This window comes from Dermacentor silvarum, chromosome 3 (genome assembly GCF_013339745.2).
Source record: "Dermacentor silvarum isolate Dsil-2018 chromosome 3, BIME_Dsil_1.4, whole genome shotgun sequence".
Lineage (NCBI taxonomy): Eukaryota > Metazoa > Arthropoda > Arachnida > Ixodida > Ixodidae > Dermacentor > Dermacentor silvarum.
Genome location: NC_051156.1, coordinates 169,729,108 through 169,747,503, shown reverse-complemented (window position 1 = coordinate 169,747,503; position 18,396 = coordinate 169,729,108). Strand labels below are relative to the sequence as shown.

The following is an 18,396-nucleotide window of genomic DNA, read 5'->3' as shown; positions in this document are numbered from 1 at the left end:
GCACAGGTGATGGACAAACTGAATCACGCCCGGCTTTTCTTCAGTTTCGAAGAAGGCGAAGACGATGCTTTCCGGCTCATTCGAGCTCTGGAAGATAAAGCGGCAGCAATCGCTTTCAGAGGCAAAAAGCAGAAAACCATTACGGACTTTTTTTTGCAAGTAAATGTACCTAGAGGTGCTCTACCTTTTTTTTTTTGTCATCTGATGTGGCTTTCTTTAATCACTCTCGTTAGTTCGAACTTGTTAAGTGTCCCCGTGAAATTCGAATTAACGAGCTTTTACTGTACCAGATTTTCAGCCAGTGCAGGCCGGCATGCGTATAAATTCAAAAAAAGGCAAGATGCCGTGCTCACCTGCGCCCCAGTGTCGCGAAGTGGAAGTGCATGAGCTCTGGGTCACTGCGGTTGAGCTGCTCGTGGCTCTCGTAGTCGTGCACGTTCATGAGGTCTGCGTACAGGCCGTACACCTCGCTGCGGCTCGCCTCGGGGCTGCTGCCACTGTCGTTGCCGCTGTCGGTGCTCACGCCTCCGGCACTGCTCAGGGTCAGTCCGCTTGCAGCGTTGGCCCGGGCGCACAGGGAGAGGCCACGGGGAAGTGTCTTGGCGCCAGACATGTGTATGTTCTCAGTGGCCGTCCGGCGAAGCGCTGTGTCGCAAGGCAAACACAAGAGGCAATCAGCATCGAGACACTGAGCTCCTTCCTTATGCGTGTCTATCTGACATGATGCATACGTGCAATGGTGGGAACTGGTTTCGACAGTGGTTACGGCGGCTAAAACTGGAGATGGCACTAGTGCTGCGCTGCCAGCAACAATTATTGGCGAGGGTAGCACAGGTACTTGAGCAAATTTTTGCCTTCCATCGCGACAAAAATGCGACCATGGTGGCCAGGAACCTAAACAGCGACGTTGTCTTAGCACGACTCGTTCACTGCAGTAGGTTGAAACCTAGAAGACGTGGCCTTTGGCAATAGCTTCATTAACTTAAAGGGGGACTGGAGAGAAAAATGATTTCCAGCTGTGTTGGTAAATTACCCTTCTACAAGACCAAAAAGGCCACTCTTACTGTAAAAAAAGAGGATTTGAAAGTCAGAAAATACGGAAAACAAAAGGTGGGTGGCGACGCCGCATTCACGTTCCAGCACCAGCCTTTCGTGGCTTCGCATATTTTGAAGCCATCTACTTGGGCCTAGTTAATTTTTTATCAGTAAATTGTATTCTAGAAAGGCCAAAGACTAAACTTGGGCAGTTTCAAAAACATTTACTGAGCCACAACGACCAAAATCTGAAAAAAAAAAAGTTTTTTCGAAATCCGTGACATCACTCTAACGGAACTGTCCCGAGGTTCTGGCGCACGCTAAATTCAGGAAATGAAACTTTGACCTTCGTTTTCTCTTCCAATAATCAATCCATTACTATGGAATAAACGAAAATAAGAGTTTCAAAAGAATACTTGAACAGTGCCATCTGATTTCGCATTTCCCTTTAGTGTCCCTTGAACATTCTCTTATTAAGGTTTCTTTCCGTGTACATACTGGGAGCATAGGAAACGCCACGCCACCTACCCCTTGTTCCCAGCTTGTGGCTGGCAGGTGTCGAGGGCAAGACAGAGTCTGACTTCTGCTTCTGAACACCGCTCGTGCTGGCTGCGTCCAGCTCTGCCTCCTCTGTCGCGGCATCGCCTCCTTCCACATCTTTCGCTGCTTTCGCCAGTTCTTCTTCTTCCTCTTCGCCTTCTTCCGCAAGCTGCTCCGCACCCGCCTCTTCTGGGGCAACCGAAGTCTGCAAGTGTTGGTGCAAAGTCATGACATGAGCACTGGCATCCAGTGTGTAGGTTGTGTAAGCTTGGCCATAGAACTCTATAAACTGGGCTAGAAAATTACTTGTCACGCACATTTTACTTTCGCACCCATATTCCTTCAGAAAGCCCAATGAGGCGAAAGAAGTGCTGTCCAGAGGCATTTTTGCAATGCTCTATTGTCACACATCTGAGGGGCTTAATACGTGCGATGAAAAAAAAAAAAAAAGCAATTGCCTCTCTGCATTTTTATTCATTCAGTTTTGTTCCCAAATTTGGGGATTGGTTTCTTTAGATAGGGGGGGGGGGGGGGGCACAGCTGTTTATTGTACGCTTACTGCCAATCCTTCAAGACTTTAGCAGGAAGCACAAGTACAGTGGTGCAAAATTTCACCAACAATGCAAAAATAAATATAGTGAACAGGTTTGGCAAGATGTGAAATAAAATTGCATACAAGTGCCACAAATCCCAAAATTTCTTTGGGAACTCGGCTGGAATTTTCCACCACTCATGTTTAAGCACTTGGGTGATTGAAACTTCTAATACACCACCCAAGTGCTTGAAGTCATGTTGAGAAGTCAGCACAGTGTTTGTTACGCAGCTTTCTTTCCTGCCACACCGAAAGTAAATGGAAAATATTCAGTGCAGTTCACTGTTAAAGCAAACACACGCATAGAGCACCTACAAGCTTTCCCCCCAGGCAAGTGTACAATCGTCCAGATTTGCAGCAAATGACTTGTGGCTGGTGACGTTGGCACCTTTCTACATTACCTGTGCAGTGCACACTGACACAGCCTCGGCCAGCACTTGCACATAAAGCACCAGCTAAGTGAGAGCAGCATATTAGAGTGCTCTAAGCATGGACCGCACTGTACCCTTTTCAGGAGGAAGCCTAACCAAAGTAGCGTAACATATAGGGCCAATGTTGGGCCAACATGGTACAATATAGCACTAATGAGTCCCGATGTTGGCCTCGCACTGGCCTTGCATCCTGTGCTGCTAGAGAGAGCAATGCAACATTGGCTGACCCTGTGTTGCTGGGCCCTGCCAGATCCACGACGAGACGGGTGCACCCGCTGGCTGTAGGCACAGCAGGAAGGTGACTGGTCCTCGGTGTCCATGGTGCGCCAGGTAGGTGCGGCCTCCCAGGATGGGCACGCCCTCGAGGCGAGGCAGCGGCAGTGTTAGCACCACCCCGGCACTCGTGCCCACCCACAGCAGGCCCGGGCCAGCCACCAGGGAGGTCACTGTCACAGCTGGCCGCACACTGCCTTGCTTGGCTGCACGTGTTGCAGATGTGGGCACATGCCAAGAGGCTTGAGACATGCTTTTACCATAATATAGCCACACACCAGTCCCAGCTTCCTCACGTAAGGGATCAGTTTAGAAACACCCAGAAAGTTCCAGCACATTCTGCACAGCAGACAAGATAATAGTGCCCACAACACAACTTCTGCCACAGCTCTACTGTTGGTGCAAAGGATGTCACTACAGGTGTCTTTCATGAACTGTGCAGCAACTCAAGCACTTGGTTCAGTGAGTGGTGCATCCTCCAGCATTTTACTGCACAATAACATGAAGAGAAAGTGCACACAGGCCAGACAGCCATCCTGTGTAATATACTCACTCACAGTATATATGTGTACAGTCAAATCTCAATATCCCGTATTTTCCTGGTCTATAAGTCGCACCTTTGTATAATTCACATCCCCCTCAAACAGCAGTTTTTCCGGAAAAAAAATATGTATACAAGTCGCACCGGTGTATACGATGCACCCGTTCATTCGGTAAGCGATTTAAAAAAAAATTAGTGACATTTCACTTCGTGAATGTGTGTCACATGCAAGCGTATGGGTGCCATTCCTATACAATTGCAATAGCAATGCTATGGACACTTCAGGTGCATTTTTGCCGTCGCGGTTGCCGCGATGTTCCGTATAAAGTCCAAGGACAATAACATCGTCCCCGTGCGCCGTATGCTGTATGTGTGAGGGAAAGCATGCAATGGTGAGCCGAATCGTGCACAAGGGAGGAAAGCGGGAAGGCAGCGCGGAAAGGAGAGGGGTTGGCTTGTACTCTGATAGCAACTGTTTAGGTTACAGAGTGGTGCGCGCCGTATCTTGAAAACGATCTGCAGATGTGACGACTTCGGGGTTGGTCTACTCGCGGTCGGCCTGACGCCGCTTGCGTTGCTGCTCCGTCCTCGCATGGTGCTCGGCTACTATATCACAACAAGAACCCGGTACATCGATAGCGCGCACACAACCTGTAGCAATTGCCAGAGGAGGTCAACCCAGCACACTTCGCGTGGCCACAGCATCCAATCCGATTTTGAAAATTTTTCCGGAAAAGAAAGAAAAAAATGTTTATAAGGGCCAATATGCACCGATGAAAAAAAACTCAGAAAAAAAAAACAAGTTATACACCGGAAAATATGGTAACACACCTCAATTTAGCAAAACCTGACATAACAAACATTTTTTAATTTCCCAAACCTAATTCCATTGAAGATAACAAGTTTTCTTTTTTCCGCACAATTTAGTGAAGCCATTCTGTTCCTCAGTTTTAATTTAACAATGTCCACAATCATCGCATGCATGTTAAGGCTTAGAAGTAGTCACGGAAAAAACATTGCTCAACATTTTACCTTGCATAATGAACCCCAGCTTTGTGTAAATGTTCGGGGGAAAAAAAAGTGTGTTCATTATGCAATATGGTAAGTAGAATGAACTGCATTTTCTATGACCATGCCTTCCGAGTGAAGCATGGAATCTCCAATCAACCACCCACCTGAAAGGAAGCGATTGACACCCTCAGCAACGTCAACATCCTGTAGGTGCTGGAACGTTTCTGTGTGGTAGAGGCTGATGCGAGATGAGTTCTTCAGTGCAATCCAAAGTCCCGTGCCCGAATGAGCCATGAGGTAGGCCTGGCCACCTTCCTCTTGGTTCAAAGTATGCGTCCTCTGCACAGCAAGCACTCATCAGTGTCAATGAAACACTTGCACCCACACTTACAAACATGGTTCGAGCAAACATAGCTCTGTCGCCACGGCTGAAACCAGTAGAGCCTCCTGTCATGTCAAATGCAACCACTAATACTTGAAGAAATGTTTGTTTTAGAATCAGTGACCACTTCTTTAACTGATTCAGGTCTGGTAAACAACACAGGTGTACATGAAGTATCATGCATCTGGTGTTATCATTGTAAATGCCAAACAGTAAAGTGAACAAATGAGAGAAAGCCAGCTGGATTTCTGGTCCCAGGAACAACAGCTGCTGCTGTGGGCTTTATTGTACTGACGAATGCAGCAAATGTCTCGTAAAGACATTCCCATACCAAGCAAAGTTAAGATAGTAAACACTGTGCAATCAGCACAGAGGCCTACCTGTATGTCCGACGTAAATGCATCAAGCACGTAGATCTTGTCTGCACAGGCACAGTACAGCAGAGTTCCCAGGGGAAGTAGGGATGTTATGGGCTCCGTGCCCAGGACGAGAACACCAGGGGATTCCAGATCCCAAGCACCAGTTGCTTAGGCACAAAGAGAGAGAGAGAGAAAGGATAGTTCTGACAAGTGCAAAGTGTCAAAAATATGCACTAAGAAGAAAGACAACAGGACAAAGAGGGCAAAGACTGTAGAAAGAGATACAAAAATAGATGGAGTTGTTCCTTATAAGCAAACAGCCAATATTTTTTTTAACAGTGAAGCTGTTTAAGCCAGCCATAATTTATGGTGCATAGCAAGAAACTACCAAGAAAGAAAATAAACTTTCTTGCCAAGGCGGGATACGAACCCGCGTACCCCCGGTCCCAAAGCGAGCGTCGTAACCACTAGGCTATACAGCCACGCCTGCAGAGCATGCATTTATGTGAACCATATCATTGCGTTCGAGCGTCGTCGTCTTCGTCCACAGCTATCGCGTTCGTACGCTCGTGCTCTGCGAGGTGAACAGGTTTTGCACGCTATGAGACGCATTCTTGGAGTGGGTCTCCTGGAACGCGGTGTCGGTGTTGCAACCTGCACTATGCAATGTGCAGTGATGGCCGTAAGTCCGAGATGCGCGAAAAAAAATTTATCATCATCATCATCATGAGTAATCAGATGAAAAGTTTGCGCGCACTTCCCGAAAATGCTAGGCTACGATCACCCAGCTTCGCTGTTTCAAGCGTTGCGCGGCCGAGTGCAAGGTTAAGCATTTTTTTACTTGAGAAGACAGCAATTGTGCACTGATGCATGTGATAGCAACTGTGTGCAGTAAGATTCAGAGTCTATTATTTTAATTCCTAGCTAAGGCCAAGCCCATAAAGGCACCTTAACAATTATAACCTGCACACTGGCTGTAGCCATCATGCACTCGAGCCAATAATAAACCTCAAATCAGTGTTTGCTGCAACAATTGCATCTGTCCAAGTCAACTGCACCCACACTATCTCTGGCATTTGTAAAAGGAACTTATTTGCCGTTTCACGTAAGTAATCTACAAATGTGGCCCAACCTAATTCTTCTCTCCTGTACTTCTTTAGGCAGGTGACTATTCAGCAAGTCTAGGCTTGACATGAAAAGGTTTGACTGTACTGATTCTCTTGCTTTGCATTTTGTACTCAATCATCATCACCATCAGCCTAATTTATGTGCAGAACATGATGAAGGCCTCACGCAATCTCTCATTACTAATTTATGTGCAGAACATGATGTGAAGGCCTCAAGCAATCTCTCATTACCCCAGTTACAGATAGAGAAAAAAAAAAAAAAATGCAGGTGGAACACTACAAGCATGGCCATGTTATGCTGGATAGACACGAATGTACTACAGACACAAGGCACAGCCTACCTGAGTCCCTCTGGTAGATATTGAGAGAGCCGTTGCTCAGGGCCACGTACACACGTTCGCAGTGGTAAAGTATCTGGGTCACAGGTGCCACCACTGTTGTGCTGCCCACTTCGGTCCACTTGTCCGGAGATGAAGCCAGCAGCAGAATCAACCTGCACGGCAGATGCGACCTTAGGCTTCAGAACTGCGGTACAGAACTGCAACAGTTAAATGTGGCTAGCAGAGACACGCAACAATGCACAGTGATGATCCCTTGTGTTATCAGCAATGTTGAGCACTGACCAATTAGCACTTCACACGAGATCTTGCAGGCTAGTCCGTATATTTGTTTCGCCATGTTGCCAACTGCTACTGCAAAAAGAAAAAGAAAACTAAGAGTGTTAGTCAAGCAAAACTTTTCAGCAACAAGTACCAACTGCTCACCACTGCTGATTGGTCCCCAAAATTACTGCATGCAATTTTGCTGATGACATCACACACTCACCCCACCCCCACCTAAAAAATTTTTATTCTGGGGTTTTATGAGGCAAAACCATGATCTGATTATGAGGCACGCCGCAGTGGCGGACTCCAGATTAATTTTGACCACCTAGGGATCTTTTTAAAACTTGACCACCCACCGGCCAAGTTTTAATTATCCGGCGAAGGCCAATTCTAGGACCGAATAAATAATGAAAGTTTGCACTCATAGAAATGTATGGGCGCCGGCCAGGACTTTCGGTTGGGATCGAATTGACCGAAAAACCTAAATAACCGGAGTCGAATTAATGGAAATATACTTTCTCACGTCCCCTGGTATTCGTCTTCCCCGAACAGCTCTTGCATCTGCTGACTGTTTGGCTTGACCGCGTGACATACACAGCAATGGGGAGAGTTGTGTGTCGTAGCTATACACCTATGACAAGAGATGGCGTGAGTGTTCCGATGCTAGTGCAACCTTACAGCACGGATAGCTTGGGCACGAGAAGAACTTGTTTCTCTCCAGCTGTGGGATATCGGTGCAATCATTCATGCTCTTTGCAGGACTGTCCCGCGGAAGGCTTCCTGTTTCGCTTGTACTCTGTTAGTTGCTAGCTACTGCCAGGTGGCTAGCACACACAGCGATGTCCACGGTGACGGCAGAAATGCGCTTCGCAATAAAATGTTCTTCTGCGCGGTTACTACTTGAATTGGATTCGACGGCGACAGCGAATTCGCACCCCCTACCAGAGGCTTCTTTGCGTTACCGGGAGCTAACGCACAATGACAGTTGCTAGCCACCTTGGTGGCTAGCAAACAACACCCCCCACAGCCAATCTCGGAGAAAAGTTTGGGCAAATAGGACTTGACGCTGCTACTACGCCTCTGGACAGGCATCGTCTCGCCTTCCACACGAAAGTGCAGTCAAACCTCGTTAATACGTACCCGCTTAATATGTAATTGCGGTTTAAACGTAGTCGCGAAGATTCCCCCACCTAGCCCACATTGAACCCCATGTATTGGCTGACCGCTTAAGACGTAGTCGCTCATTACCCACCAAACGGTTCGTGCGTACTATTTTTTTTTTATCTACACACACAGGCACAAAATCAGCAAAATCTCATGTGCGCAGACGTTCAATTCTCGAGTTGCAACGCCCGGACAACAGCCACCAGCAATAGTGAGCTTAAAACGTGGCCACCGTGACGTATTTCCGTCTCATTAAGCTGTTGCCGATTGCGGCGCACAAAAGCATGGCCTTCGAGATTAGCTCCCGGTAACGCGAAGAAGCCGCCGGTAGGGGGTGCGAATTCGCTGTCGACGTCGAATCCAATTCAAGTAATAACTGCGTAGAAGTACATTTTATTGCGAAGCGCATTTCTGCCGTCAACGCGGACTTCGCTTTGAGGTTCCGTAGAAAGTGCAAACATGGTAACATCGTCGCCGTGCACCGTACGCTGTATGTGCGACCGAAAGCTTGCAAGGGTCAGCCACCTATCTCGTGCGTGCGAGGGAGAAAGGCGCGGCGGAAGCGCGCTGCTTCTGTCGTGCACGGCGGGAGAGGCGAGAAAGGGAGGGGTTTACTTCGGCGGCGGCCGCCGTACCGTATTTTCGAGCGTATAACCTGCCCTTGCTTATATAAACCACACCCCTAACTTTGAACTCCACAAAAAAGAAAAAAAATAACCTCGTGTATAACCCACACGCGTATCCGAAAAAATTAGGACAAGGAAGTTACAACTACGCGCAATCATCATTTCGTTTTCAAAACAAATTTATTTCAAAATGACTGCCGCAACTTTGTCAGTGCTGTCGTCCGATTCACTGCTGCCATCCGAGGCTTCATCGCTGCTCTCAAAGACGTAATCGCCTTCAAAACCATCTTGCAGCAGCTCTGTTGCCGATTTCTTCAGCAGCGGCTACGATCTTCAGTTTCTCTTTCACTGTGAAAGACTGCCGCCGAGGTACACTCGTGATACCTAAACAAGGCTGGCCAACTGTGCCAACTGGGCTTACAAGAAACGGCACCTGACTCATGCGAAAAGCGTGCGAAAAGCACCTAACCAGACTATGGATGTGGATCTGGCTATAACCTGTGTTGGCCTCTTATTGGCTTAACACACGTCGGTGTCGATAGGCATGTGGACAACGCGGACTTTGCACGGCAGGCCGCGCGTTGCCGTGAAGCCAACCCCCACCCCCTCCCTTCGCGAATCTTCGCAGATAACCCGCACCCCCACTTTTTAAGCAATTTTTTCCAATTTTTGGTGCGGGTTATATGCGAGAAAATATGGTATCTTGAAAGCGATCTGCTGCGTGGAAAAAGTGCGAGCCCGCACGGGCCTCATCTTCAAAGTAATCTGCAGACAAAGTGCAACTAGCGCTGGTAGCTTCGTATGCACTGTGCTTTCGACGTCTAGTTTGCAATGAAGCGAGAGCCAGCACGCTCGCTGCTGTTGCCGTGAGCGTTCTCACAGCGAATTTCTGCGGTCATCGTGCGAGATGTGTTCATATTTACGAGTGCACGTGTTACTATGTGCTTGTTAATTTAGTTAGTAAGCGGGGCCTCATGGACAAACTGGCTCGCGGCCTTATCAAGTTCGAAGATGCCGTTGTCACGGCAAGGCCGCCACGGCGGCAAGTGAAGATTACCGATTTTTTGCTGCCTACTGGCAAACGCTCTGCAGGACTATCAATAAAGTTGTTACCAACCAACCCGCAAATAAAGCCTGTGTGAGTGCGTGTGTTTGAGAGCATGGTGACGTAGTGCTTTTCCGGCCGGTAAGTAGCCACTAAACTGGCATTGGCGGTTAATTTGTTCATCGTTTAGGGCGTACCTAAACGTTGTTCCCGGCCAACTACATATTGCCGCGACAACTTGGTCACATTCAAATTGCGCGCCCTTCGTATTGGACAATGTGCACGCCGTTCCGTGGTGTTGTTCAGCAGCAACAGGCAGCGATCTTCGTGGCACGAGCAACCGGTTGGACCCGGCTCGCATGCGCCACGCGCACGAGGCAGGACTCGAGAAGAAAGAAGAAGACGGTTGGAACGCCAGTTTTAGAACGCGACTGCCGGGCATTCTTGACAACCGCAGTGACTTTAAGTCGTGGGCACAGGTTCGCCCTTATTAAATATCGTTGTTTTCTTAACCTGTGTTCCTCAACATCGTTACATTTCTGGTGGAGGTGCTGGGTATGAGTCGAAGTCCCACGAACGAAAGTCAGCGTAGCCCCGACCACCAGCGAGTCCATCCCGCGGAGCTGACACCTGTGCACCAGCGGATCAGCCGCCGTCTTCGAGGTGACTCTCCCGAATTCGGCCCTCTTCTCTTCACGCCAAGAGAAACTCGGACAATGGACGCCGCCACAATGACTAGCCAGGTAACACCGGCACAGCTGGTCGTAAGCCAACCTCGCAAGCCACCAACATTCCATGGAGACTCGTTCGAAGACGTGGAAGACTGGTTGGAACTGTTCGAGAGAGTGGCAAGCTTTAATGAATGGAATGAGAGACAGAAGCTCCGTAACGTATATTTCGCTTTGGAGGACTTCGCAAGAACGTGGTATGAGAACCACGAACCCTCTTTGTCCTCTTGGGAGGAATTTCGACGACAACTGCTAGCAACATACGCCAGCACGGATCGTAAAGAAAAGGCGGAAATTGCCCTTCAAGCTAGGAACCAGCTCACAAACGAGAACGTGGCGATGTACATCGAGGACATGTCCCGCCTGTTCAAGCGCCTGTTCAAGCGTGCTGATCCCACCATGAGTGAAGATAAGAAGCTGCGCCATCTCATGCGGGGGGTTAAGCAAGAACTCTTCGCAGTTCTTGTCCGCAACCCACCGCGCACGGTCGCAGAGTTCCGAACCGAAGCAACAACCATCGAAAAGACGCTGGAACAGCGGGCTCGGCAATACAACCGGGAGGCAAGCTGTGCACCTGCCCATGTCTTCTCTGGAGGCATGCCGAACGACCTTGAAGCCCTGCGGGAGCTCATCCGGTCAGTAATCAAGGAAGAGCTCAACAAGTTGCAGACACCTCAGGCTCCAACTGCACTATCTATCGTCGACGTTGTCCGGGACGAACTGAGGCAGGTCATAAGGGATCCAGAGCGTGAGCCACAGCCGATGCGGGGCACCCCTACGTACGCCGACGTACTCAGGCAACCCGCGGTGCACAGTAGTGGAGCAGTTGCCACGACCGTTCCCTACCCGTCGACAGTACGCAGTGCACCTCGTCTGTTGGAACCACCGGCTGCCTATCCACCTCCAGCACGTAGTGCACCTCGTTTTGTGGAACAAAGGCCCCGGAAAAGCGACGTCTGGCGTGACCACGAACGCAGACCTCTGTGTTTTCACTGCGGAGAAGCGGGTCACCTGTATAGGTTCTGCCCATACCGTCAAGCTGGATTAAGAGGTTTTCCTTTAAGTGCACCATGTCCCCGAAACGGTGAACGGCCAGCAGAGATAGAAGAATACTTGTCCACGCGCCAAAGCCCCATTGCTCCTCGCCAACATCAGTCACCGTCGCCCATGCGCTACCGATCGCCTAGCCCACGCGCGTCCCCAAGATTGCCTAGGCGTCGTTCACCAAGCCCACACCAGGAAAACTGAAGCAAGCGACCTGTGGAGGTGAGGCCGCTGATAACCAGAGTTTCGAAGATCCTCCAACACGGTTCCAGTGCGATGACGAGATAATTCCAGTAAACAGATGCAGGAACGAAACGATTACATCAGATTTGCGGTTGATAATAGACGGATGCGAGCTGAATGCCTTAGTCGACACTGGCGCTGATTATTCAGTAATAAGCTTAAAGATGGCGAAGAACCTGAAAAAAGTTGTGACGCAGTGGACTGGACCGCAGATACGCACGGCAGGCGGTCATCTTATTACGCCCCTTGGCCGATGCACCGCAAGACTTACGATAAAAGGCTTCACCTATGTTTCCGACTTTATTGTACTGCCAGAATGTTCACGGGAACTTATATTAGGAATGGATTTTCTACAAGCTAACGGCGCCATAATTAACCTACGTCGGTCCAGTGTGTCTTTCTCGACAAAACAAGCTATACCTGTGGAAGAATCGGAGGAGCGACGTCTTGCTGCACTACGCGTCGTTGATGATGATGTAACTGTGCCGCCACGCTGCAGTATAATGGTTCTTGTGGAGAATGAAACATTTTGCGACCGGGAAGGCATAGCGGATGGAAACATAGAGCTCTTTTTGAACAAATGTATTTGCGTGGCTCGGGGTCTTGTGCACTTAAGCAATGGCCGTGCAAATGTCGCACTTACGAATTTTGGAAATGAATTCCAACACATCGCACAAGGAACAGCTATTGCCTTTTTCTACGAGTTCTGTGTAGCGACCGAATTATGCAGCCTAACGACAACGTCAACTGCTTTGCCAGGAACCTGCAGTGCCGACAGATCAATTACCGTCAACCCAAGACTCCCGGAAGCTCAAAAGAGACAGATACATGCCCTGATAAATGATTTTTCTGACTGCTTCTCTACTTCATCGAAGGTACGGCGCACGTCTGTTGCAAAGCATCGAATCATAACAGAGGACGCCACAAGACCGGTATGCCAGCACCCGTATCGAGTTTCACCAAAAGAAAGGGAGATCATCAAGAAGCAAGTAGAAGAGATGCTTTCAGATGACGTTATTCAGCCTTCCAGCAGTCCATGGGCGTCTCCCGTAGTGCTCGTTAAGAAAAAAGATAACACACTTCGATTCTGCGTCGACTACCGTAAATTGAACAGCGTAACTAAGCGGGATGTATACCCCCTTCCTCGTATCGACGATACGTTAGATCGGCTGAGATGTGCAAAGTTTTTCTCCTCCCTGGATCTCAAGAGTGGTTATTGGCAAATAGAGGTGGATGAGCGCGACCGTGAAAAGACAGCATTCGTAACCCCTGACGGCCTCTACGAATTTAAAGCGCTCCCATTCGGCCTCTGTTCCGCGCCTGCAACGTTCCAGCGAATGATGGACACTGTGCTCGCTGGATTGAAATGGCAGTCGTGCTTAGTGTATTTGGATGATGTGGTTGTATTTTCCGCAACATTTGACCAACATCTAGAGCGACTGCGACTAGTATTAGAAGCTATTCGCGCAGCACACTTGACAATTAAGCCGGAAAAATGCCAGTTCGGCTTCGATGAACTTCGGTTTCTCGGACACGTCATCAGTGCTGAAGGCGTTCGGCCAGATCCGGAAAAGACAGCAGCCGTTGCGAGGTTCCCGAAACCCAAAGACAAAAAGTCAGTGCGACGTTTTTTAGGTTTATGCGCATACTACAGAAGATTTGTGGAAAATTTTTCAAAGATTGCTGAGCCCCTTACAATACTAACAAGAGAAGATGTACCTTTCACGTGGAAAAGCGAACAACAAGACGCCTTTGACGAGTTAAGGAAACGCCTGCAAGCTTCTCCAATCCTTGCCCATTTTGATGAGACAGCCGACACTGAAGTTCATACCGACGCAAGTAACGTCGGCCTCGGTGCCATACTAGTGCAGTGGAAGAACGGCCAGGAGAAAGTAATTGCTTATGCCAGCCGTAAGCTCTCGAAAGCAGAGGCAAACTACTCGGCAACCGAGAAAGAGTGTCTTGCAGTCATTTGGGCAATATGTAAATTTCGGCCCTACCTCTATGGTAGACCATTCAGAGCAGTCAGTGATCACCATTCGCTTTGCTGGCTGGCGAATCTCAAGGATCCATCCGGACGACTAGCAAGATGGAGCCTTAGGCTGCAAGAGTACGATATTACTGTCGTATACCGATCCGGGAGGAAACACAGCGATGCCGACTGTTTGTCACGCGCACCAGTCGAGACGACTGTGTCAGAAGAGGAGGATTTCCCGTTCCTTGGTATTGTTGACGCGTCACAAATCGCTCAACAACGAGATGACCCGGAATTGCTACCGCTTATACAGCGCCTGGAGGGACTCGACGTTCAACTCCCGCGTGTTTTCTCTAGAGGGCTATCCTCGTTCTGTCTGCGAGGAAGTGTCCTCTACAAGAGAAACTTCGAGAACAGCGAGACAAAGTTTTTACTTGTCGTACCCACAGCTATGCGAGAAGAAATTTTGCATGCATGTCACGATGAACCTTCATCTGGACACATGGGCGTGAGCCGTACATTCGCCAGGATTCGTCTCAAGTACTACTGGCCTAAGTTATTAGCATCCGTACAGCACTATGTGAAGACTTGTCGCGAGTGTCAAAGGCGCAAGACTCCGTCCGTAAAACCGGCAGGCCTCCTCCAGCCAATAGAGCCACCAAAAGCCCCATTCCAACAAGTCGGTATGGACCTCCTTGGACCCTTCCCAACATCATCTTTAGGCAAAAAGTGGATAGTTGTGGCCACGGACTATCTGACCCGTTACGCAGAAACTGATTCCCTCTACAGTGCAACGGCTCTCGAAGTTGCAAAATTCTTTGTCAACAATATCGTGCTCAGGCATGGCGCTCCCACAGTTGTTATTACCGATCGTGGAACAGCCTTTACTGCGGATCTAATGAAATGCTTGTTGCAAATGACACATACTGATCACAGGAGAACTACGGCGTACCACCCGCAGACAAACGGTTTAACTGAACGCCTCAACAGAACACTGGCTGACATGCTTTCGATGTATGTCGATGTTGAACATAGGCTGTGGGACGAAATTTTGCCGTACATCACCTTCGCATATAATACGGCAGTTCAAGAAACAACACGAGTTGCCCCATTTGAACTTGTTTTCGGCCGAGCAGTAACCACAACTTTGGATGCTATGTTGCCGTTAGACGAAGAAAGCAATAACTCATCTGACCTAGATGATTTCTTGCAAAGAGCCGAGGAGGCCCGACAGATGGCAAGGTACCGTATACGCCGCCAACAACGCATAGACTCCTGCCGGTACAACCAGCGACGTAGTGAAGCGTATTATCAGCCCGGTGACAAGGTGTGGGTATGGACCCCAGTGCGACGCCGTGGACTGTCTGAAAAGCTTCTCTGCCGTTACTTCGGCCCTTACGAAATACTTCGTCGTATAAGCGACGTCACTTACGAAGTGAAATCCGCTGGTCACGAAAGCTCAAGACGGCGCAACCCCACGGAAGTTGTACATATCGTCCGCATGAAACCCTACCACGAGAGATGATGAAAAAAAAAAAAAAAAACGCCAGAACTCACAGGAACCACTACGTTTTCTCACGCATCGGGCCGATGCGTTAAGGAGGGGGATAATGCCGCGACAACTTGGTCACATTCAAATTGCGCGCCCTTCGTATTGGACAATGTGCACGCCGTTCCGTGGTGTTGTTCAGCAGCAACAGGCAGCGATCTTCGTGGCACGAGCAACCGGTTGGACCCGGCTCGCATGCGCCACGCGCACGAGGCAGGACTCGAGAAGAAAGAAGAAGACGGTTGGAACGCCAGTTTTAGAACGCGACTGCCGGGCATTCTTGACAACCGCAGTGACTTTAAGTCGTGGGCACAGGTTCGCCCTTATTAAATATCGTTGTTTTCTTAACCTGTGTTCCTCAACATCGTTACAATATTAACGAGGTGTGACTGTACAAGGTGGGCCAATGCCCTTCACCAGCCTGCAGCAGATGAGGGTCACCAGAGACACTGAAGCACATCATGTGCTTCTGCCCCACACTTGCGCAACAGCGGCACACCATGGTGAGCACCTACCACTGACTAGGCCTTCCGGCTTTCAACAGTGGAGAACATCCTGTTCCCAAAACAGTCCCCAGCCCAGGCTCCGAGGGGCCCTCCTGGAGTTTGCTGACAGTTAGGAACACAGCCCCAGCATGGGCCCAGTACCTTGACTGGCGAGTTGAACTTCGATTGCTCAGCCCGCCTCCATGGAGGTACTATTTCTCGTATGTACTTCGGCTGGCTAAACTGTTGTATAAAAAAAAGGGGCATTTGCATGTTTGCACTACTGTGTGTTGCGTCTTCTGCTGCCAAGAGCTTTTCTGTCCCACACGGTGGACTATACAGAATTACTGAATGTAGGCTTCTCCTCTGCTGAAAAGCACATAATTTATGTATGGAATCCCCCCAAAAGCTTCTCTCACTGCTCTGCCGTCAGCAACTCTTGGCAGAGCGCCATACTACTCGTCAAACCTGAACAGAGCCAGTAACACATGCTACTTAGAGCCCAGTCACAAGGGGTACTTTCAATAGCGTTCGAGCTTGATCGCGACTGGCTCTCTTCTTCAGCCTGTGCAAATGAGCTAACCCTTATCGAGAAATTCAATTACAATCGAGCTCAATCGCAATTGAAGGTGCCCCGAGTGACACCGGTATTAACCAAGTCAATGCACACATTTTGGGAGGCCTCGCAAGATTAAGTAATAAAAGCCGGATTCCATTAACACCTTCGTAATGCATGCAGAGGCCATACCTCTTTGTCTCGGTGGTGATCCATACAGTCTCGGCAGCCCCCGGAGGCGGAGGCTGAGGCGGGCTGACATCTGGGTCCGGGGCAGGTGGTACGGCCTCCATGGCAGCAATGCGAGACTCGGGCAGGTCGAAGGCACCCACTGAGCGCAGGGCGATCTGCTGCAGCGACAGGATCACCAGGTGGCTGTTAACGCCATCAGTGCTGCATAGCCACAGGTACTGGCCCCGAAGGCCGCCCGGCGTTGTGGGTGCCACACTGTAGAAACAGCCACACTTGACCTGAAGGGAGTAAGTAGCACAGCCCATCAGCACAGTCAACTACGCACACAAGATTAGAAATGTGGACGAGTTAGAATGTGTCCAAATTGAAGTAGCACCAAAAAAAAGGGGACTCAAACGTGGACACAGAAACACACAAACCAAAATAGCATACACCTCCTCAGCAGGTATTCATTGTACTTTAGTGGCGCAAAAAACAGACGCTGCGGCCATTGGGGGGTCACCATTGGGGTTACGCGTGTGCATGCTCGCCAGTTAAGTTTTAATTATCCAGAGAAGGCCAATTTAAAAAATCAAAATAATGAAAGTCTTGCCTCAATCAAGTATGGACACTGACCAGGACATTTGGTTGGTATCAAATTAACCCGAGAAATTAAGGAAGTGTACTGTATTTTACTGAACATAGTAGGATTACAGTGTTAAAAGGTAGTCAAACTGCTTTGTAGGTCCCCTTCTACTGGCACCATGAGTATTAGCATCCATTATAACTGAAGTTACTGATGTGTCTAGCAGGCACAAGCAAATCCAGTAGCACTTTCCACCCTGCTCACTGGAAGCATGGAGGAATGAGCTACTACTACAGGCATCCATTACCCAGCACTTTAACACAGCCTAATCGTGTCTGTGGAAAAAGCTAGACCTTTATTCCCAACAAGAGTCTTTCATTTCATTTTATTACCTTAAGGTCCCCGCTAGGAGGTGTTATATAAGGTCTTTCATATGCGACTTGTCTAAGCCTTACGTAAAACCTCTGACTAATGACATCTGAAGTTTACATCAAATACTGTTTCAAAGAAAAATCTGCACCATGCTAGTTGCAGATGCTAACAAACACTGCAATTAGCAAAATTCCAGTATGAGCACCCAGGCTTTATGGATATTCAGGTTTGTTGCATATTCTCGCCTTCTAAACTCCTGGTACCAACAGCATATCGACAAACGTTAACGTACATGCTAAGGAAAGTAGTGGCAGAAGTTACCTCTGTGGGCGTTGAGGCAGGGTACAGGGGCGTCAATCGAACGAGAAGAGGTAGCTTGCTGGACGGCCGCTTGTCCTGCTCTGGCACATCCCAAGCTGGCATGTTGTTGGGGTCTGCAAGAGGGCAACAACGGCAACCGCATATTAGCAACGGCAGCTGATCTGACACTTCCAAGCAAATCTACAACCTGAACAGTTTCGAATTGAAGCTCTATCTCCTTCTCCTCAAAAGACATCGGCAAGCACAGGCTGAAAGTGATGCTTGAAGTGATAAGAGCAATGTCATCTACTTCGGTATCTGCTACAGCGAATGGACAACTTTAGAAAAGTCAGCACCGTCAGTTTCAGTTTTGGAGGCCATGCGTTATATACTGTGTTGTTAGATACCGCGGCCGCCACGGGGTGCCATGATGAGGTCGCTCGCCAAGCTTGCCATTGAAATGCTTGAAAAACTGCGTGCTCTGATTGGTCTTTGTGAATGGGCATATCGACGCGAGCCAGCCCGAGCTCGCGTTGCTCGCACTTCGACGTGCATGAAATGCCTTGCGCTGTCTGCGTACGCTGGCCCTATGCACAAAAGTGCGTGAGCTCAGCAGCTAATTCTTTTTTTACGGGCTCTTTGGCTACACTTTTCGA

The 18,396-nt window shown here is 49.0% G+C and overlaps 1 protein-coding gene across 3 annotated transcripts in view; it reads right to left on the bottom strand.

Annotated features, from left to right (window-relative positions):
• Window positions 1-478: 478 nt before the first annotated feature.
• LOC119446065 (rho guanine nucleotide exchange factor 10-like protein) overlaps window positions 479-18,396 on the bottom strand; it is a 56,724-nt gene continuing 38,806 nt past the window's right edge. For all 3 annotated transcript variants that reach the window (XM_037710394.2, XM_049663870.1, XM_049663869.1), the window contains 8 exons: window positions 17,762-17,874; window positions 16,504-16,781; window positions 6,633-6,784; window positions 5,186-5,331; window positions 4,588-4,762; window positions 2,826-3,077; window positions 1,564-1,780; window positions 479-645 (listed from right to left, as the gene is read on the bottom strand). In XM_037710394.2, coding sequence (XP_037566322.1) covers window positions 624-645; window positions 1,564-1,780; window positions 2,826-3,077; window positions 4,588-4,762; window positions 5,186-5,331; window positions 6,633-6,784; window positions 16,504-16,781; window positions 17,762-17,874 — 1,355 coding nt within the window. In that variant the 3' untranslated portion in view covers window positions 479-623. The remainder of the gene's footprint in view (window positions 646-1,563; window positions 1,781-2,825; window positions 3,078-4,587; window positions 4,763-5,185; window positions 5,332-6,632; window positions 6,785-16,503; window positions 16,782-17,761; window positions 17,875-18,396) is intronic.